The sequence below is a fragment of the Streptopelia decaocto genome (assembly GCF_964273445.1).
Source record: "Streptopelia decaocto genome assembly, chromosome: 22".
Taxonomy (NCBI): Eukaryota; Metazoa; Chordata; class Aves; order Columbiformes; family Columbidae; genus Streptopelia; species Streptopelia decaocto.
Genome location: NC_138677.1, coordinates 4483084 through 4504957, shown reverse-complemented (window position 1 = coordinate 4504957; position 21874 = coordinate 4483084). Strand labels below are relative to the sequence as shown.

General features: G+C 60.8%; 1 protein-coding gene across 5 annotated transcripts; it reads right to left on the bottom strand.

The window, feature by feature from the left end:
- Positions 1-10539: 10539 nt before the first annotated feature.
- Positions 10540-21783, bottom strand: SOCS7 (suppressor of cytokine signaling 7). 5 transcript variants are annotated; one of them, XM_082071202.1, is made up of 10 exons: positions 20890-21783; positions 18369-18433; positions 17242-17346; positions 16717-16812; positions 16330-16460; positions 15762-15930; positions 13762-13890; positions 11988-12123; positions 11525-11682; positions 10540-10665 (listed from the first exon to the last, which is right to left on the bottom strand). In XM_082071202.1, exons 1-9 carry the CDS (start codon positions 21744-21746, stop codon positions 11562-11564), a joined length of 1809 nt encoding a protein of 602 aa, XP_081927328.1. In that variant the 5' UTR covers positions 21747-21783; the 3' UTR covers positions 10540-10665; positions 11525-11561. The 5 variants fall into 5 exon arrangements, with proteins under 5 accessions (XP_081927328.1, XP_081927327.1, XP_081927324.1 ...); XM_082071201.1 differs by having other exon boundaries at positions 10606-10732; XM_082071198.1 differs by lacking the exon at positions 10540-10665 and adding an exon at positions 10896-11035.
- Positions 21784-21874: the final 91 nt, after the last annotated feature.

Below are 21874 nucleotides of genomic sequence, written 5' to 3'. Positions count from 1 at the left end.
GGCTGCGCGGCCGGGCCGGCACCGGGATGAGCAGAGCGGGGACAACCGGGCACCGGGATCGGCAGGGGACAGCCAGGGACCGGCACCGGGCGAGGGACAGCCGGGACAGGGGTGGGACACACAGGCACCGGGACACCCCAAAACCAGGAAAGGGATGGGAACGGGACACCCAGGGACCAGGACCGGGACATCCCCAAAAGAGGACAGGGATGGACAGGGGACATCCAGGGACATCTCAAAACCAGGACAGGGATGGGGATGGGACATCCAGGAACCAGGTTAGGGATGGGACATCCAGGGATGAGTAGGGGACACCCAGGGACCAGGACAGGGATGGACAGGAGACGTTCAGGACAGGATAAGCCAGGACAGAAGGACATGGACCAGGGGCCGAACTGGCCAGGACACGCACAGAGGGAGTGGGTGGGGGGACCACAGGACAGGGACAGCCGGACGGGGACCGGCAGGGCGAGCCAAGGCCGGGCGATGCAGGAGGAGGAGTGCGGAAGGACAAACGGACAGGAAATGCCAGGACAGGGGGTCAGAAGTGACGGGGACTGGCACGGGCAGACACGGGGGACGGAAACACCCGGGTTGGGGCTGACGAAGGGACAAAGGCTGAGACAGACCCACAGGGAAAGGAAACAGCGAAGACAGGAAACAGCAGGACAGACGGACGGAGCCTGATCTGGCGGACATAGGGACAGGGACAGCTGGACAGGGCCCGGCTCAGGCCGCGTGGCCCACAGAAGATCATCCTGAAGCCGTTATTAAGCAACCGCTGCTTAAATTAACTCCCACACCTGAGTCTTGGGGTGCAAACGGCACCTTGAAGGCGCTTCGGTGACAGCAGGCGGCTGCGACACCACGGCACGAGCCCCGAGTCACCACGGCACAGCCAGGACCTGGTGCCAGCCCTGGGGTGGTGGGGACAACGCCGGAGGGGAAACGGAGCCGCATGTGACGGGAAAGTGAGAAGAGGCACAGGAAACCCAGGAGGAATGACGGCCACAGCCCGCGGGGACGCGCGGACACAGGGTGGGGAGGACAGACGGACACGGCGGGGCTGGAGCCGGGTTTGGCACAGGGCTGAGCACAGCGGGGGGTCAAGGGACAGAGGGACGATCTCCCCGTCTCCCATCGCTGCACCCCGAGGTGGCTCCTACGCTGCTGGTGGGTGTCACTGTCCCCACCCCGGTCCCCAGCGGGGCTGCAGCTCCGTGCCTGGGCTGATGGGGCGAGCGGTGGGACGATGCTGGGGACACACAACAACCTCCTGCTTGACACCCAGCACAGCTTGGGCTCGTGCCAAAGGCTCCGGTACATCCACGCGATGCCCCTGCACCCCGGATCAACCCCCATTCCCCCTCCCCAAGCAGCCGTTTCCCCGCCGGCACCCCCCGGTTTTGCCGGCGCTGCCCCAGGGGTGCCAGCCCACGCCACGCAGCCCCGGCTGCTGAGCACAAGTTTTCCTTGACACAATTAAGAAAGTCTGTGTCAACAACGACTTCCTCCAGGCGCCCGGAGAAAACTCAGCACCACCAGAAAGAAAATAAATGACCTGGCCATCAGCTGCCAAAGCGCCGGGAACTTGGGGCTGGAGAGGGGCCATAGGGCCGATCCTGCTCGTGGGCACGGCCCAGCCGGCTGGTGGCACCCGCGGTGTCACCCACCCTCTGCACGCTTCACATACAGCCAGACACACGGACACAGGCGGCTGTCCCAGGATGCTGAAACAGCCGCCCTAGGGTGTGCGATGGGGGGATGTCGTGCTCTGGAAAGGCGCGGGTGCTGGCGCTGCCACCACCGCTGTCCCCTGCGCTGGGAACCGTCCCAGCAGCTGGAGGGAACAAACAGTCGGATGTGAGTGACGGGACGTTTCCTCCCCGCGAGGGCGCAGCCGGACGCCCGCACCCCGTCTCCGTCCACCCACGCTCAGCACCCTGCGGCGGGTCCCCTTGTCCCCAAGCCCGCTCCTCAGTGTCCCCAAGGACCGTGGTGCCACCATGCACCCAGCGAGCCGACGCTCCCTCTCTCCTCCCAGCCTCTTTGTCTCCCCCAGCCCCACCCCAGCACCGAGACCCCCAGGACACCCAGCTCCTCATCCCCATGCCAAGGAGGGGATGGCACACGGCACCCCGCAGGGTGTCCGCGAGCCCAGAGCTGCCGTCACTGCTCGCCCCACACCCCATTCCATAACCAGCCACCCGAAAATCACCTGCTGCCGATGCAGCCGCCTCCCTCCTGCCCACCCTGCCTGGCCGAGCACAGCGGGCCCATCGTGCCTCGATTCCCCCCCTGCCCAAACCCCAGCAGCTCAAGACATGGAGCTGGGGGAGCACAAGCCCCCCCGAGCTGCCGCTCCCTGCGGAGCCGCTTCCACGGCGCAGACAAAGGGAGCGAGAGCGGAATCCTGCCCAGGCGAAAGGTTTTAACCTAATCCTGCGGATTAAAATTAAGAAAAGCCAAGGCAGGGTGGAGGAGCAGGGCTGGCGTGGCCGGAGGGCAGCGGTGTTGGGGCAGGACACGGTGGCAGCACCGCTTGGCCACAGCGGGGCTGGGGACAGGGACAGCCAGCGTTGGGCGTCCCCATCAGGGCGGGGGTCTCACGCAGACCCTGCTCACCATGGCACGGGCAGAGAAATGGGTGCACGCCCCGGTGCTCAGCACCTTCCTGGTGCTCAGCACCCTCCCGGCCGAGAGCTCCACTCCCGTCTCGGCAGCCACGAAGCCATTTTGAGCCGGCGAGACGAGAGGGTGACGGCCCCCACCCCTCCTTCCCCTGCCCGCCGTGGGTCCGCCGGGGATAAACAAGAGCAAGGCCACGGGCATCTGCGATGGGATCGGCGAGGAAACGCGGCGGCGAGGCAGAGCAAAGCAGGGCAGCGCGGCGGGGGGGCGCGGGGGGGCCGGCGCAGACTTACATGCTCATCCCCCATCAGGGAGCGGCTGAAATCCTGCTGGGAATTGGGGCGCCCTGGGGACCCCTCGCTGCCGCGGCCCATTGCGGTGGGAGGGCAGCCCCGCCGCCCGCTCCTGCCTGTGCTGCCCGTCCCGCCCGGTGCCGGCAGGGACGCGCCAACCTGCTGCCGCTCACGGCCTCCAGATCACCCCGGCTCCTCCAGCGGCATCGCTGCCAATCAGGGCGGCGGGGAAGGCGAGCGGGCTGCTCGGAGCTCCTCTGCATTGCAGCTGGATGTGTGCGAGGGGAGAGGGGTTTTTTCCAGCTCTGAGCCACGACACGCAGCATCCTCCCCGGGCGCCCGCAGCCCCGCTGCAGGCAGCAGCAGGCAGCGGGGCTGCGGGCGCCCGGGGAGGATGCTGCAGCAGCGATGGGGATGTTGGCACAGCACATGCATGTGGATGCTGGTGAGGTCCCGGGGGTTCGGCAAAGGCACCGGTGCATTCTCACCCACGCTTGTGCGCTTCTCCCCACCACGGCCCTTCCCCGGGTTGGGTCGGGGGGGGGGTTCGCAAGCACGCGGCCCCCAACGTGCCACAAAAGCTCGCTGCGTGCTGGGGACGTGTTGTGCCCAAAGCGGTGGCTCTGCACCGGTTCCCAGAACAGCCCCAGATCTGCCCCCAGGTGGGGGGCACACACAAGGCGTTAAATCCTGCATTCGGATCTGGGCTGAGCCAGAAGGATGGAGCTGGGGGGGAAACATGAGGCAGAGCCCAAGGGGCACCGAGGCTGTGGGAAAGGAGCTGGACCCTCAGTGCACAGCGGCCTGGGGGTGAGAAGCTCAGCCAGGGAATAACCCCCCAGCCCAGGGAGCCTGGCTGGGGGAGCCCTGTCCATGTGGAGCCACAACATGAGGGGGACCGAGAGCACCCACGGCCCCGGGTGGGCACATCATGACATAGGAGCCAGGATGGCTTCTAGGGGTGCTGGCTGAGGGATAACAGGACCAGGATAAAAAAGACTGATGGACACAGCCTCATCCAAGCCCCCCCGAGCTTCTTCCACACCCCACGGCAGCTCCAACCTCTCCACCGAGCAGAAACCCCTTCCCCAAATCCTGCTGCTCGCAGCGGGTGGGGCAAGACACCTCAGTCTGCGATGGAAACCTGTGGCAGAGCAGGGAACGTCCCCTCCCGGCCACCTGTCCCCTCCACGTTGGGTGAGGGGACAGAAACTGTCCCTGTGGCAGGGTGAGCACCCACAGGTGCCCATGCACACACCACAGCCGGTGGGAGCACTGGGGTCGGTGGGGCTGGGATGGGACACAGGGGACCAGGGTGGGCTCAGCCCCAGGGGTGCACGTCCCAGCAACAGGGAAGTGTCGCTGGGGTCCTGAGTGAAGCCAATGGGTGCTGCTGGGGGTCCCAGTTTGGTGATCTGGTGGCAGCTGGGAGGCGATGCTGGGATGGGGAAGCAGGTGGGTGGCAGGAGGGGGACAGCAGGGCAGCAGGTGGGGAGCGCAGGGATGGCAGGTGGAGTCCCCCAGCAGCAGGTGGGGGGATAACCGGGGGGTCCCGGTACGAGGCGCGCCCCGCCCTCAGACCCCAGCCCGGCGCCGAACCTCGTGGCTGCCGGACCCGACCCGTCCCCGCTGCGGTGGCCCCGGTCCCCGGTCCCGGCCGCTCCTACCTGCTCCATGGGGCCGCTCAGGGCGCCGGCGCGGCGGGCGGGCCGCGGGCCATGGGCCGGTCCCGGTGCCGGTGGCAGAGCCGGCGCGCCCCGGTGCGGCCCCGCTGCTGCTGCCGCCGCCTCTCGCCGCCGCCGCCCACGCCCGGCGCCGCCCGGCGCATCCCGGGAGCGGCGTCATGTGAGCGGCGGCGGCGGGAGGGGGCAACGCCCAGCCCCACCCGGGGCTCCGTCACCGCCCGCCCCCGCCCGGTCCCCCCGCGGCCCCGCCAGCCCGACCCCCCTGCCTGCGTCCCTCCATCCCTCCCTGCATCGCCCCTCCATCCCTCCCTCCTCCATCCCTCCATGGCAGCCCTGCATCCTGCTTCCCACCTTCCCTCGCACCCCTTTACACTCCTCATCCTCCTTCTTTCCCTCCATCCAGCCTTCCTTTCACTCCTCCCCACCGTTCATCCATCCATCCCTCCATCCATCCATCCCTCCATTCACCCTTCTTTCCATCCACCCATCCATCCCTCCATCCCTCCATCCATCCATCCATCCATCCACCCATCCATCCATCATTCCTCCATCTTCACAACCATTCCCACTGACCCTTTCTTTCTCCTCCCCACCCACCCACCCTCCATCCATCCAGCTCCCCATCCATCCATCGTGTCCCCCCAACCTTTACCCATCCACCTGTCTGTCCATCCATGCGCCTTTCCCTTCATCTCCTCCTCATCCCCCATTCTCCTTCCACCCATCCACTTGTGCCGTTCCCATCTCCTGGGGGTCCCGAGGGGCTGCCGATGTGCCACGGGTGCCAGGGCTGGTGGCTGTGCCCAGGGTTGTGGTGACACCGTCTGAGCGGCGCTGGCTGCCCGCAAGCGGAGGGTTCATGGCCCCTGGCCCTGCCGGTGGCATTTCCCAGCGCGGCGGCCAAGCCCTCCAGCCTGGGTAAATATTAGCTCGGAGGCAGCGCTGGTGCCAGGCCTGGGGACCCGCTGGGGACACTGCCAGCACCCTGTGGGACTCGGCCAGCAGCACCCGGCCCCACGCTGGGCCTTGGCTCCCTCTGTCCCCCCTGCATGGCCTCATACCGTGCCTCAGTTTCCCTTGCATGGCCCCACGCTCTGCCTCAGTTTCCCTTGAGTGCTCCCACACCTGCCCCAACGCATCGGGGTGAGTGAGGATGAGGAGGGTCAGAGCACCCACCCCATCCCCGCTACACGACCAAGCCGGTGCCACACTGGGGGGGACGGGGTGACCTGTCCCACACCTCCGGGTCAGTCTGGCCTCACGGTTCGGGCAGGGCTGGCACAGGACGGGTCAGGGTGCGGGAGCAGCGACACCCCAAAGGGCTTTTGTCAGGCTCAGACCTGGCACAGCATGGGCAAGGGACCCCCAGAACCCCCGCCTTGCCCTGGGCACCCATGGGGGCTGGGGGGGGGGCCCCAAAAGGGTCCCCGCGCTGCAGCAGCGCCCCAGGGGCTGCGGGGGGAGCTGAGCAGGGAGCGGGTGGGAAGAAAGCGGCTTTTGTCTGGGGGCTCCGAACCTCGCCGGGGGGGGGCGGGGGAAATTCGCTGCTTTCTGATGCTAATGAGCTGTTAAAAATAAAGCGCCGCGCAGCGCAGCCATGTTGGGGCTTTTCCAGGGCGGTTCGGAGGCGGCGGACAAAGGGGCTTTATGGGGCTGGGGGGGCGACACAGGGGGTTTGTCCCGGCTCTGGGGGTCCCCATGGCCCTGGGGCACCCCCCGTGCAGGGCGAGTCCCGCGGTGCAGCGGTTCCCAACGGGGCGAACCCCAAATCCTGCCCGCGGGGCTGGTGATGCGGGGGGGCGGGCGGTGGCATTTTGGCTCCAGCCCCCGGGGATCGGAGCAGCCAAGAAACAAAATTCCCCGGGAGGCCCCCCCCGCGATGTTGGATCCCCCGTCTGGTCCCGTCAAAGGGCCCTTTGTCCCCACGCAGAGCCCTGGCCGGGGGACTGTCCCCATGGCTGCGACGCTGCGGCACAGAGGGGGGCAAAGGGGGGGGGGGGGGGACAAAGGCTGGGGGGGGGCAGGAGCGTGGGGGGAGAAAAGGGATCCCCAGCCCCCCACACCCCAACACCCCCTTGCTGCCCCACACCCAGTGATGGAGGAGGATGAGGAGTGCGGGATGAAGCCCCCCCATTCACACGAAGCAGCCGGGGCGGGGGGGCTGCACACCCCCCATCTCAGCCCCATTCTGTCGCTTCGCAGCCTTTGATCTGCCAAACTCGGGGGCGTTCAAAGCGGTTTGATACGGGGGGGATGCAGGGATGTGGGTCCTGTCCCCCCCGGAGGGTGACAAGGGGAAGTTGGGGGGCAGGAGCTGGACCAGAGCATCTCCACACCCCCCCCTATGGGGATGCACAATGAGGACCCCGGCGGGGGAATAAATCAGTGACCCAGGACTCCAAATGAGACACAGCACAGAGAACAATTCCCAGCGATTTTATTATTTCAAACCCTCGCTCTCTTCCCTTCCCGCCCCCTCAGCCGAAAATAAAATCAACCAAAACGACGCTAGAAATGAGTTACAAACACAGGAGTCACTTAAAAAAAAAAAACCCAAACCAAACCAAAATACCCCAAAGAAACCCCAAAATGTGGGAACTTCACGCCAGCTTCCCCCCCGGGACCTGCAGCAGGTACGAACGGCTCACACGAGAGGCCAAACATGCCTATTAATACAATATATACAGACAAACCCACAGGTACAGCCAGGCCCCCCCCAGCCCCCAAAATAACCAAACACACTCAAAAGTGCATTTGTTGTGTTTATATCAAAAAAACATCTTTTTTTTCTTCTTCTGAAAGATTGGCCTGCAAGTCTGCTTTGTTTTTCTTTTTTTACCATTTAGTAACTTTTTAATATAGTTTATGAAAATAAATTATACAGCGACTATTTTAATAAATTAAGCACACACAAAAAAAAAAAAAAAAAAGAAAAAAGAAGATAAAATTAAGCAAAAGCTGCGTTTTTACCAAAGGGTGGTTGGAGAGTCCTGGCGCTCATCAGCTGCCCAAATCTGCTCCTTTTCAGCCGTTTCCTCCCCAAAACGCTCCCCGATGAGGGTTCAGCCCCAAGCCTGGCTCCCCGCACCGGCACAATGACACAAATCCCTGTGAAAAACCCTAATATTGGGTTTAAAAAGGGGCCAGATACGTAACCAGCACTTCCCACCCAAACCAAGGGTGCAAAGCCACAGGGTGTTGCCAACCAGGTCTGACCCATCCAGCTGAAAAAGGCGCTTTTTTCCACGCTTTGGTAGTTTTCATGGCCCGTTTCGTCGCTCACCCGCCTCCAGTCCCTGGTGGATGGAGGGGGACGGTGACAACCTCTGCAGAATTCAAGGTTGGACCAAGGATGCTGTGAATCAGCAGGATGAGAGCACCCTCCGGAACCAAGCTCCGAACCCACACGGGGCAGCAATCCCGCCCGACCAGGGATGGGGGTTCATGGGCAGGAATGGACCGAGCTGTCTGAACCCACAAAAACCATCGTCCCCCCGGCAGAGACCCCTCTGCTCACACCCAAACCCCAAAACGAGCTCTGGACCTTTTCCACACCCAAAGAGCAGCTCGGACCCCTCAGCCGAGCATCCGCCATGGGGACACACACCAGGGTGACACACCGGTGTCCCACCAGCCCAACGCCCCAGAACATGCTTATCCTCCATCATTCCAGCTATTGTAGATGGATCCAATTGGGGGGGGGCTGTCCCCACCATGCACAGGGTTCAGATTCACAGAAATCCTAAATTCTCCCCAAAATCAGCCCGCTGGAGATGTGGAATTCAAGTATCACCCCTAAAGTCCGGCCACTGCTTCAATGGGTCTGAACGCGGTAGAGCTGCCCCGTGCACCATCACGGGGAGCATGGGGACACAGGGAGCCATTGGGGACACAGGGAGCCATTGGGGACACGGAGCTCCCCAGGGGCCACAGGGAGCTGTTGGGGACACAGGGAGGTCCCCAGGGGCCACAGGGAGCTGTTGGGGACACAGGGAGGGGACGCGGGGACAGAGCGGTGCAGGACAGCAGCATGGCTCAGGGTTGTGCGTTTCAAGCCCCGCATGGGCAGGACGGACCCTGCGCCGTTCCCAGTGAGCACCAGTTTCCCCAGTTCAGCTGCTCTCCCTTCCCAAACCAGCCAGCGCTGTCTCCATCCCAGGTCGGGGAAGGGGGACACAGGGACAGGACTGGCTTCTCCATGGCTTTAAGAGACTGGCAGCTCATCACCCATCACACCATCACATTCTTGCCTCCGGGGTCTCTTTTTGGAGGAGAAGCTTTGCAGGACACACATAAACACCATTTATCACGGGCACGGAGCTGGACGCTTCAGGTATCAGCCCAGGATCGGCGCTCAGGAAGGTTTTTTTCCTTTCCAGCACAAGGATAAGTGGGAAGATTCAAATCTCCAGCACGGGGAGGGGCAGCAGGGCCGCGGGTGCGGGTGTTCGCGCTTCACCTGCACAAGCACAGGTGCTTTTCCCCTCCCCTGACATTCGCTGTGCGTTTCAATCAAAGCAGTTGCGTTAATTCGCGGGCTCTGCCGATAACTCGGGCTGAGCTGCAGGTTTACAGCATGGGGACAAACGCTGGTCCCCAAACAGAGGGGACACGGAGGCTGGAGACCACATCAGCCCCAGGTCCCCCAGGGTCAGGATATGCTGGTTTTGGGGCAGCATCGCCCCGCCAACGCAACGCAAAGTCAGTAGTGAGTTGTGTCCCATGAGGTATTTCTACAGGTTTTGAAGCTTTGTTATTAGTTTCATCTGGAAGTCAAATCCTTTATAAAAAAAGTACTTTTTTTTGTCCAAGACCAAACCAGAGGCCAGAGGTGACGGTGAAGAAAGGGGGGTGGGATTCTTCGCACCCCTCGCAGCGACGCTTGGCGGGGACGGACAATCGGAATGTTTCCGGGCTGCTTTAAAACCCACACGACGGTGTCGAATTCAAGGACATTAAATCATCATCCTGCAGGGCAAGACCCAAGTCCCAGCAGCTCCTGAGGGTGTGGATCTGGGATCCGGAGACCTGGAGCACATGGCACCGTGTTTTTGGACGGAGCGTTTCCTGCGCTGGGAGCACAGGGACACCTGCTCGTTCAAACCCAGGAGGAAAAGGTGCTTTTCCAGACTCCTCAGCATCACTTCAGGCCAACTTTAAACCTGCGTGGTGGACGGAACAGCAGGCTGGGATTTGAAGGTGCAGGGGGGGTCTTGCAGCCAGTGCCAAGCCCAGAAACACAGCAAGAGCCACCGACCTCTCTCGGTTTCGCTGTTTCTGAGCTGCTGTGGTTATGTGGAGAGGGGAAGCAGCAAGCAAGCTCAGGGGGATCAGCTCCCGCTCCAGAAGGACCCTCAGTCGTCTGCTTCTTGCTCCAAGACACCCAGAGATGACTCGATGCCCCAGTGGCTCCTGCTCAGCATCCTCCACCGCTCAACAGAAGCCACTCGATTCACCCACAGCTTCAGGAGGCGGCCAGAGAAAGGCTGAGAGTGCAAACCCCATGGCTCTGAGAGACGGAGATCGCTGCAGCAAGTACCTTCGGCCCACGGGTGCAGCAGCAGCTTCAGGATCCCCTTCCACTTATCGGTGGGTTCCACGAAATCTTCTGGTGTTTGCAGAGGCAGCAGCACCAACTGTTCCCTTCGGCAGAAGGCTCCAGGACATCCAAATGGCTCACACGCTCTTCCTTTCTTAGGCTCAGCTTAAAAGCACATGAGCGTTCCGCATAGCTGAGCTGCACAAAACCAGGTCTGGTTCTCTCCTCCCAAATCCTAGAAAGCCGGGGAGCTGTGCAGCTGTTCAGAGCTACGTGATCCCCAGGGGTTAATTCCACAGAGCTGCAGGTGATTCTGGCTCAGTCGGTCCCTGAGCAGCTCTCCAGCTCCGTCCCAGCTCTCCAGCTCCGTCCCAGCTCTCCAGCTCCGTCCCAGCTCTCCAGCTCCGTCCCAGCTCTCCAGCTCCGTCCCAGCTCAGCAAGGGCCAAAGAACAGTCTTGCCATCCCTCCTGGAGCAGATGATCTTCCCCGAGAGTCCCCTCCTCTATCTCTCCCCGCCTTGAAGTTTCCAAGGCAGGATAAAAAACATAAAATTCAGCCGATCATAAGACAGTTAATTCTCATGCTGAAAACAAAACAAAACAAAAAGACATCAAAAATAATAATAATTTAAAAAAAAGCTTTCTAAAAATCGTAAATAGTGCCATGACATTCTTTGTTGCGCGGGAGCCCGCGAGCGGGGCGCAGTGTCGCCGAGACTCCGCTCGGCGCCGGAGCCGCGGCTCTCGCTCCCGCTCTGCCGCGCTTCTCGGGAGCCCGGAGCCCCCTTCTCTGTACAACGGAGCTCGGGAGCGGCACCGCAGGAACAGCTTCGCCGTGGCGCGTCTCCTCCCAGCACAGCGGGCACGGGATGGCGACAAAGCAGCTCCTGCTGGGAGGAGAGAGGGATCAGCCTGCCGATCAGGCTGCGGCTGGTTGGGCACGAGAGCGAGCACGGGCTGGCGTGGGCACCAATATGCAAGAGAAAACAGCAGAACCACAGAATCACTTTGGGTGGAAAAGCCCCTCAAGATCGAGTCCAACCATAACCCACCGCGGCACTGCCCCATGTCCTGAGAACCTCATGTCCGTCTGTCCAACCCTCCAGGGATGGCGACTCCAGCACTGCCCTGGGCAGCCTGTTCCAATGCCCCACAGCCCTTTGGGCAAGAAATTGTTCCCAGATCCAACCTCAACCTCCCCTGGCGCAACTTGAGGCCGTTTCCTGAAAGCCTCGGTCCCCTCCCCAAGGCTGGGCAATGGCAAAATGCCACAGAGCGAATCTCCCAGGCTGCTTTGGGCGGGTTTTGTGTTTTCTTTGCAGTCAGAGCAATTCACATTTGACGGGATGGGACAGACTGGGGACACGCACACGTACCATCAGGGACAGCCACAAGACGGGCGAGTTGGACTCGCTACGTGGAGGCTTCGGTGTCCTGCTTCTGTCTGGAGATGAGCTGAGCTTCCTTCAGCGACAGGTACACCTCCTCCTGCGGGTCGTAGTAGTAGAACTTGCGGATGTAGGAGATCAGGGGCCTGGGGAAGGGACGAGAAGCTTTAAGCCCGAGCTGCAACCACCCCAACCTCAAAGGACAACCCGAACCCCCAGCGCTGTCACCTCCAAAACAGGAGCTGTACCCCAAGGCAGCAGCACAAGGAGGTGACACCTCATTGCTGAGCTGGTCACCGCCCCCACATGAATCCCTACACACCCCAGGACATTTATCTTGCTGTCCCAAGGCTGAAAAAGCCACCTCGGCCCTCCCTGAGCCCTCACTGCAGATCCAGTCGCTTCTCAGGGTAGAAACCAGAGGGACTCATCCCCTGTCCCCAGGACTCACTTGGGCAGCGGCAGCTCGGGGATGTGATCGATCCGGACCAGCTGCCGGATCCGAAAGCGGCAAAGGTGCTGAAGGGATTTGACGTTGCTGAACCTGGAGACGGGATACAGGAGCTGGACAGGCGTTGGAGGGAGACCTTGGCGAAACAACAACAACAAAACGCAATATTGGAGATAAGTGTTGTATTAGAAGCCGATTCGGAAAGGAAAAGGCCACTCTGGGGAAGCAGAGCTCCTGGTGAGGCTGAGAACAACAGATCCCCCAAGAGCTCAGTGCTTTGGGTCCCTTGTGACTAGGGAGCCAAACTTTCCAGGGGTGACACCCCTTTGGCTGCAAAATATCCCCAACAACAGCTCTGATGTGAGGGGGCAGCTGTGGAACAGCAGAGCCCGGGACACCGCGAGCTCCTTCATATCTCTTTATATTGATAAGTACCAGGGTTTCGCAAGGATGCAGAAGAAAAGCCAAAGCAGCAGGCGGGCAGCACGACCGGCCCTTTGGGCAGCTCTAGCGAGGCGCCCAAAACCTGGGGGATTGGGTCAGCTCAAGCTGCGCCAAAATCGCTCATTCTTGGGTCATGAGGTTGGGCACAAAGGTGGAGGCGGTGGTGGCTTCGCTCCAATCAGCTCCCCACGCCGCAAACAACCTCGCTGGGCTGGGAGCGAGCGGCGTCCGTCCATCCATCCATCCATCCATCCATCCATCCATCCATCCATCCATCCATCCATCTCCCCAAACCTCCCAGCACCCATCGAGTCCACAGAACCGAGCGCTCAACGGGAGCCCCAGGAGGGATCTCCAGGAGCCGGGATCATGCACAGCACAAGGTTTTCTCTGTCTTTGCAGGATTCAAAGCTCGTTACACTCTCACCCCCTCCTGCTGGCTCATCCGAGGGCAACGGAGTGCAAGGAGAAAAGGGAGAGCTCTTCACACTGAGATGGGCTCAAACTGCTCCAGGCAGCTCGGGAAGCTGCGAGGCGGCTTTTGAGAGAGCAAAGAACAGCCATCAATTGAAGGCTGGACTCTTCCCCCGCTTCTCATTCTCCTCCCAAAAAGGAACGAGGCTCCAGTAGCGTGGCCAGCGCTGAGGAGCTGGAAACAGCTCCCTCCTCTGAGCAGCCGCTCGCAGTTCGGCCGGAGAAGGGCACTAATGGGCACACTGGGGAGACGCGGATCCCAGAGATTCTCCCAGTAGAGATCAGACTTTGTTTCCCATGGATCGCAGCCCTAAGAAGCGCCCGAGGCTGCGTCCAGATGGAGATGCAGGAGCTGGAGCCAGCAGCACAGGGGGACCAGGCAGCGAGGGACCCTCAGCGGGGGCACAGCACTGATTGGGGGGGATATTTCATTTTTGGATGATATTTTTCTAGAGCAAGTCATTTCTACGGTATTAGGTTAGTGTTAAGTATCAGTGTTTGGTTCACGCTTGAGCTCAATGATCTTAAAGGTCTTTTCCAACCCAAATGATTCTGATTTGCCTGGATTTCTAAGCCTTATTCTTAAGGGGAAGAGATCTCAGGACCAGGGAGGTAAAGTATCTTTAAGTCAAAAGGATTTTTGGAAGGTACAAAACCCGCCTTCCATCCCTCTCCTCCCCAAAGCACGGGCACATCACGAGTGAGTGTTGCAGTTATTGGCGCTGTCTGCAGCAGAGGGCAACACTGAGACGCCAGCGGGCAGGGACGCAGCCCGAAGCCACGTGAACTGGCTCTGTAGGACAGACGGACGGACAGACCGACGGCCGATCACACAGCAAAACACCCCCAGACTCACCCGGAACCCTGGAGCGCAGGAAGTAGAGAAACTTCCCGTTCTTGGAGTGCATGATGGCCCTCTTGATGAACTCCACCACCGACTGGCACCGGTCCTCAAACTTGGGGTGGCACCACAGGCTGAAGGTCCCTTCCGAGAGAACAGAAACCGTTTTGTGTTACGGTGGCAAGAGGAGCCGTTTAGAGCCCTCTTCTGCCAGCCCTGCTTATCTCAGCACAGGTGCAGCTCCATGTTCTCACCAGCAGTTTCAAACACCTTAATTCAAATTACTGTCAAGTTAGAACCAGGGTCAGGACACCCCGACACAGCCCCCCCCACGCTGCCACCCGACACCACGGGTGCTCTGAGCTCCAGTGCCAAACAATGAAACCGGAGCTGGGCAACCCGGGGAAAACAGCCCTCAAACCCATTCACTGATCTCAAACTGGGTTAAGTTTAAGCCTCAAGTCAGACCAGCCTCATTGTCTCTTTGTGCTGCGACCAGATGCTCCCTCCCTGCACCAAAACGCAGTTGTTTGTCCCCTGAATTGTGTGCGACACCCCTGATCTGCTCCAGCACCACGATCCTCCCCACAGCTTGGCTTTACTGGGAAACAATGGCCCTTATCTCTGCCATGGGTCAGTTTGGGAGCGACGAGCTGGGTTTGCACCTGCTAGACATCAGCGAGCACAAAACTCATTAATTATTGGGAATCTCAGATCCAAACGAGCCCTTAGAAGGGGCCAGTAGGTGCAAAGGACAAACCACAAGCACCAGCCTCCTCGAAAACACAAAGACGTTCTGGTTTCTTCCTCCCATCCACCTGGAAGCTGCAGGTCAAGCGTTGCTCTCACCGTTCCCAGCGTCCCCATTTGTCACCTCTGCGGGTTTATCAAAGCGCTGGGCTCTGCAGTTTCCGCGGTGCCGCGGCGCACTCGGCACAGGGCAGAGCTGCTGACACACACCACGGCTCCGCACCCCGAAAAACTGAGCCCCGATGCAGTGCCATCCAGGGCAGACGGCAGCACCACCATCCATGGAGACAGAGAACTCGGGGACACCTGGCTCAGGAGGCTCCCAGAACAAATCCCAGCCCCAAAAACCAAGAAACTATCAGCAAAAGAAGCTTGTTCCAAAGCTCAATGATGAAAAAGCATCCCCCGTATAAGTGACCTCCTTGGAATTTCCATAAGGATGGGGTGATGAAAATCCCTCCTGATTACGCAACAGGCAGGGAGGGGGAACTGGCTCTAGACGGGCTGTAATTAACACTAGGGCATCTTCCCATCAGAGGGCTCAGGAGCAGACGTGCTGCGGCGTTTTGCTACCAGAACTGGGAGAAAACACCAGGAGCACCCCTGGGGCAAGGGCAAGAAGGTGGAAAAGCAGAACTTTGCTCCAAAGGCCTGCAAACCTCATGTTTCCTCAAGTTGGCCAAGAAGCCTCTGAAGCATCATTTGCAGGCATGTTTAATTACAAGGCTTTATGGACAGCTGGTATTAAAGCTCGCCCGCTGGTTCCAGGGCAGCTTTTCCCCTGTGCATTGAGCCTCTGGGGTGTTTTACCCGGCTCAGAGCAGAAACCACACGTGAAGAAGCAGAAGCAGCGCGTGGGCGAGGTGAGAAGCAGGAGGAAGAAAAGGCACAAACGGGGCGCCAAGAGTTCTCAGAATTAAACCTCAGCCTGGGACCAAGCGTGGCCGGTAGCGCTGCCGAGCATCCCTGGGGCCAGAGGGAGCAAACTGAGGGGGGGAACCATGCCAGCAAGAGATCATTTCTCATTTTACAGTGAAAAAAGCTTCATTTTGGGAAGCACCAATGGCTACGGATGACGGCTCTTGCTTGTACATCACACCTCAGAATCCCAAAAACCATCATCAGTTTCAAGTCAGACCTTTCCACCAAAGCAAAGTCCGAGGAAAGGCGCAGGGAACTCCTCTATCCCCCAATATTTCAGGGTGCCCAGTGCACCGGTTTGAGCTGCGGAGCTCAGACCGGTGCCCAGGGAGCGCGGCTCTCACCTCTGTAGTGCTCCATGCGGGTGTGGTGGGTGATGCCCTGCGACCGAAAGCTCAGGCTCAGGATGTACCGCGGGTCCGAACTGTCTCGCACCAGGAAGGACCCATCCGGCTTCCCCTTCAGCTTCATCTCGGCGTCCTCCCAGTTCATGGGTCCCCAGTACCACCCGCACTGGGAACACACACGGGCGGAACGTCAGCGAGAAGGGTTTTTAATCAGCAACCAAAAGCAGCTTTCTCGTTAATCCCCTTTAAATGCCAAAATGGAAGCGTCTGGTTGTATCCGCCCAGGAGGGTGGATGGTTGGGGCTTGTCGCTCCTGGATGAGAGCGCAGCACATTCCTCACCACCCAGAAGTGGCAAAGGAACAGAGGTGACTACGACACCCCTTTCAAAATGCTTCTCCAGACTCAAAGACCTCCCCAGGAGAAAGGCAGGAGGATTTTTTTCAGTCTTGTCCTAACCTGATGATCATAGATCTGTGGAAGAGCTGATCAGCCCCCAGAATCAGAGTCTAGACCTGCGGTTTGGTCTTTCTGGCTGCCGCCACCACCCCATGTCCCCCCGTTACCTTCTCCAGCTCTCGCAAACTGGCTGCGAAGCTGCTGGAGTCCGGGCGGTAGAGCGGGCACTGCAGGTGCGGGACGGGCTGGCCGGGGGGCCCCTCTGTCCCCCGCAGAGGGACAATCCGCGGGAAGGCGTCTGCAGGGGAGACACAGCCCTGGTCACCATCACTGGGGGGACGAGGAGGAGGAGGAAGGGGGGGACGAGGAGGAGGAGGAAGGGGAAGGTGCAACCTGGTGCAACGAGGAGCTTCAGCAAAACTCCTGTAGGCAACAAGAGTCACATCAGCAGCCCCGCTGCTGTTAGAGCAGCCTTAAAGCTTATTAAAATAAAAACCCCAAAGTCCAGAAGGCCAAAGAGGAGAGGCAGAGCCTTTGTTGCTGCGGGGGCTGACCTGGGGCGTGCGGCGGGGGCGGCGGCGGCAGAGGGAAGGACTGCAGGGACGAGCCCATGGGAGCCACCAGCACCGGCAGCGTCCCGCTGATGTCGTCTAAGAGAGAGCAGAGGCGAGAGACGGTCAGAAAAACGGGAACGCGAGCGAGTTCTGCAACACCCAGCGCCCCAAACACCCCGAGCAAAGCGGCGCTGCCTGGAGCAGTGAGGATGGAGACCCCCCAGTCCAACTAGTTTGGGTTGGAGGGACCTTCAAACTGCCCCAGTGCCGCCCCTGCCGTGAGCAGGGACATCTTCACCAGCTCAGGGTGCTCAGAGCCCCGTCCAGCCTGGCCTGGGATGTCTCCAGGGATGGTTCATCCACCACCTCTCTGGGAACCTGGGCCAGGCTCTCACCACCCTCAACTCAAGGCCAACAATTCCTTCCTCATGTCCAGCCTGACCCTCCCCTCTTATTTTCCCGGCAGAGGGGCAGTTCCTGCGCTCCCGGGAGGATTCGGGGTGGGGATGCGCTGCGGGACGGTACCCAAGAGGCTGAGGCTCCTCCGTGGCGGCGGTGGCGGCGTCGGGGGGTGGGGGGAGCTCAGTCCGCGCTGCGAGATGTCCACGTCCACCAGCGACACCGTCTCACCTGCGGGGCCATGGGACAAACCATGAGCTTCCCCGGGGACGGGGGGACGAGCTCTTGAGCTGTTTATAAATCAGTCTGATGCTCTGTAAGGTCTGGGAAACGGTTTCACGGGTCTGCGTGGCACCCGCTGGCACCGCACCCTGGTAACACCCCTGTTAACGCCAGCCTGAGTTTGCCAACAAATGCTGTCGCTGATCAAACAGAAACATCTTTTAACCTGAAGACCACGAGGGTACCAGCTCCTAAAATCAGTAAGAGGGAGCTGGACAGGCTTTTACTTTAAATAACTGGAATTCAGCGGAGCTGAAAGGCTTTGGGTGCAGGTTGCTGCTTGGGAAAATAATGACACAAATTAGGATGCCTAACTTAAAACCAGAGAAGCTGAAAATTAGCCTAAGAGCACAGGAAGACAAATGAAGCCACCAAATCGAGGAAGCCCCAAGTTCTGCACCATCAACGGCAGCAAGAGGCTTCCAGCTCGACCCACCGGCTTTTCCAACACACCTATCGCCACAAAAATCACATTTTGCCTCCTTTGCCCTGCAAAAAGACCCTCGATGTGAAGTTATTTTGAATGTGACCCTCATAACAAGCCACGTAAAGCCCCACGCAGCTGATCAGGACTCGCTTGTGACCTAAAATTCCTCCTCACGCAAGTCTTGAGCTGGGATTCTCCCAAGAAAACCCCAAGGGCTGCTACAAACCCGCCAACTTCACCCCCCAAAAAGGGGAAGGTCCAAAACCAGCGGGACGCAGGGAAACGGGGCAAACACGCAGGAAAAGGTGGTTTTCCCCAAAAGAGGTTTCAGTTCCCATCGCTGTCACGCAGCGGAGCCGCTGGTGTGAGGTCAAGGGGGGACACGGGGTCTGAGCCCCCCAAATCCCGGGAGGGTAGCACCGAACCACATTTGCTATTAACACTGTACAATATCAATACAATATAGTATGTACTAACCTATATGTTATTGCCACGCGCTGCTCTTTTCGCAGCAAAACACCCTGCAAACCTTTCCAAGCCTCACCTGTGAAGAGGGGGCTGAAGACAACCGGGGAAAAGGCACTTTGAGTTCTTGTCAGTCTGTGTTTCCTACAGGGAATAAGAAAAACGTCTTTAGTAGAGATAGGGAGAAAAATACCCCTTGATCTTCCCAAACCGGGAGAACCTTCGCCATCCTTCACGGAGCCTGAGCCGGCTTAGTTCTGTGTTTATTCCCCTCCTAGAGCAGCGCTTGGGCTTAAGTAGGGCAGCCAAGCTGTAAAGCTGGGTCTCCGTCCTGCTACTAAGCAAATCTCTAACTAGGTAATTAATAAAGCCTTTGGAAAGAAAAACCCTGAGCCAGGACGGCAACCGGAGCCCAGGAGCTGTTTCACAATGGATGTCATGAGATTTCTGGGGACCAGGAATTGCCAAATACCCCAGCAAACAGGTCACGTCCCCGCGCTGCTCTGAGGACACCGTGTCCCACAGGGACCCAAAACGCAGGGGAAGGGCAGGAGAGCCGAACCTGGAGCCGTCGAGATGGGTTTGATACAGATCCATCCACAAAACGCTGGTAAACTGAGGCACAGAGTCCAGCAACCCCCAGGACTTGGGTCCATGGTCAAGGTGAGACAAGAAACACATCCCTGGTGCCAGAAACTCATCCTGACGTACAAAACCTCATTAAAACGTTGGGAAGTGTTTTCATTTTAAGCCTCTTGCACCTCTTGAAGGTTGGATTGTTTTCCCTCAAAGGAGAACAATTCACCAATTATCGGCCAAACACGAACACACCAAAAAAATTACACTTTGGACTAATATCAACTAATCTTATAGTAACAGCTCTGTTCCGCCCACTAGGCCAGACGGGAAGAAGCGTCGCTGGCATTTTGCAGTTACCAAAACAGCCACGTTTTCTGCCAGCGCTTTACAGCCATGGATTTCTGAGATTTCTCAGAATTTCTCACACGAGCAGCAGGGCGAGAGCAAGAAATGATCCACACGGACCGAACCCTCCGCTTCCCAGCTTGCTCGCCACCAAAACCACGTTTCCGATATTCCCCCTCCTGCCCTCCGGTTCTGCAGCCGCCTCCAAACGATGCCGAAACCCCACGGAGAAGTAATTAGGTGTGAGGAGCAATTAGGTGTGAGCAGTACCCGAACGCTGCTATATCGGAAAAGAAAAGCAGCATCTTCTGAGGCCAAACATTCACTTCCCAGCAAGCCCAGCTTAGCTAAGCCGGGTCTAAGGTGCTCATGAGAGCATGGGCGTCACACCAACCCCAACCACTTGTCTTCAGTGATGAGAGCGGGGACAGCAAAGACCATCCGTCCTGTCACTGTCTGTCCCATCACCACGTACCGACCCTGCACCCCTTATCCTAAAAAAGCATAAAGCCCTGTTCAGCTAATCCAGCCCGTGTCAGCGAGGGGAGATTCCTGGAACTGGAAGCAGCAAAGTCATCCCTGAGCCACAGGACCCGCTGCGTCTCAGAAACCATCCCCTGCTTCAAAGAAGGGGGAATTTTGGCCTTGGTTGCCTTTTGGGCCACAAGCCAATGCTGTGGGTCACACCTGACCCAAGGTCAGCATCTTCACAGCCAAGCTGGAGAAACATTCCTGCTCAACCATCAACAGGTCTGCGGCCGCAGCGAGGAGGCAACGTGTCCTAAAAGCCTGACGTGAGGTTAATTAGCCCCGCGGGGAGAGTGTTGTAACGCTCACAGTCCATGCAATTATTTAAAGGTGCTCCCGGGGTGGCTGCGCAGAGCCCGGGCAGGCTCTCCCTGCCTCCTCCACCAGGAATCTCGGTTCTGCTGCTGGAAACGCCACAGAAAGAGGGTTCTGGAGCACAGGAGGCCCATCCGAACCGGAGCCTGGGGTACAGAGCAGCCCTTCACCCTCCCCGGCTGGTGTCAACAGCTCGTGGCTTCTGCTGAAGCACAGGGCTGGAGCTGACACAGCGGGGCTGAGGAAAGGGGGGTGTGGGGTCCCACACCAGGAGGTCCCAGGATTTGTCCCTCTGGCCACATCCAGCCGGGGAGCACCTGAGGGCAGAGCCCCCGCGGCAGCACCCGCCGAGGCGGGAGCCCAAATGTCACACTCGTGACCCACAGGAAATGGTTCTGCAAGACGGCAAGAGGAAACACCAGTCCCTCGGGTCCCACCGCGGTGTCACCGGCTGCCGGGACACATCGCTTCCTTGCTCGCCCAGTGCGTTTGGCATCCTGGGGCTCCAGCAGCTTCTGTTCACGGACACTTTCCTGCCACCTCCTTTGGGGACATGGGGCCAGAGCAGCATGTTCCTCCTCCACCTGCCTTGGCAGCTGCTCAGAAGAGGCCGGAGCCCAGTTGGGAGCCGATGGGCAGCCACAGTGCCTGTCTGTGGGATGGCACCTGTACCCCCGGCCAGGTGTCCCGGTACTGGTGGCTCTTCTCCCCCCGCAGCGCGGGTCGCACCGTTACACCGGCCCCAACGCCAACCCCAAGGTCCCCAGCTGCTCCCCACAGCCCCAAACCACCCCCAAAGCACGGAACAGCCCCCGCGGCCGGTCCCCCCGTACCTGCCCGGCTCCTGCTCCCGGCCGCGGGCCCCGCACACGTCGGTCAGGCTCCCGGCCGAGGCGGGCAGGTCCCCGCCGCGCCGGCCCTCGCTGCCGCCGTCCCCGCTGGCCGAGCCGCCGCTGCAGCTCTTGGTGCGGAACAGGCGGCTGAGGCGGATCTTCAAGGAGCCCTTCCTGCCGCCGGGACCGGCTCCCCCGGGGGCGGCGGGGGGCGGCGCGGCGGGGCCGGCGGCTCCTCTCCCGGCGGCGCGGGCGGCTCCGCGCCCGGGGGATCCCGGTTCCTCCTCGGAGCAGCTCCCGGCCTCGTCGGGTTCCAGCGCCTCCAGCACCAGCAGCGCGTCGCTGGTCTCCTCGGCGGCGGGCCCGGCGGGGGGCGGCGGGCCCAGGCACGGGCAGGGGGGCCCCGCCGGTGCCTTCGCTCCCAGCCCGGGCGGCCGCAGCCCCAGCGCCGCCAGCTGCAGCTCCAGCCCGCCCGGCGGGGCCGCCCCCCAGCGCGCCGCGGCTTTGGGCTCCAGGGCGCAGCGGTGCCGCGGGCACAGCAGCTCCGCGCCGCCGCCGCCGCCCGCCGGGCCCGGGCCCCCGCCTGCCACCGCCGGGCCGCCCTCCTCGCCGGGCCGGCCCTCCGCCGCGTTGCGGAACACCATCAGCTGCGGCGGAGGCCGCGGGGAGCGCAGCGCCCCGCCGCCCGGGAGCGCCGGCAGCCGCCCGGGGCCCAGCGGCCCCGCCGCGCCGGTAACGGCGCCGCCCGCCGCGCCCGCCTCCGGCCCGGCCCCATAGCCCAGCAGGCGGCTGAGCACCCGGTAGGAGGCGGCGGCGGCCGCGGCCGCCTCCCCGTCGCGCAGCTCGGCGCGCTGCATGGCTACGGCCGCCGCATGGCCCCCGGCACCGGGCCGGGCCGCCGCCGCCACCGCTCCCTCCTCCTGCGCGGCGACGGCGGCGCCGCCACGCCCCCGCACTTCCGCCACAGGCCACGCCCCTTGCCCAT

Coding starts and splice junctions, on each gene's coding strand:
- SOCS7 (XM_082071202.1), bottom strand. CDS start 21,746: ATGCAGCGCGCCGAGCTGCGCGACGGGGAGGCGGCCGCGGCCGCCGCC. Junction 16,461..16,716: donor GCCCCCGCCGCACGCCCCAG/GTCAGCCCCCGC, acceptor TCTCCCCTGCAG/ACGCCTTCCCGCGGATTGTC. Junction 15,931..16,329: donor GTTTGCGAGAGCTGGAGAAG/GTAACGGGGGGA, acceptor GTGTGTTCCCAG/TGCGGGTGGTACTGGGGACC.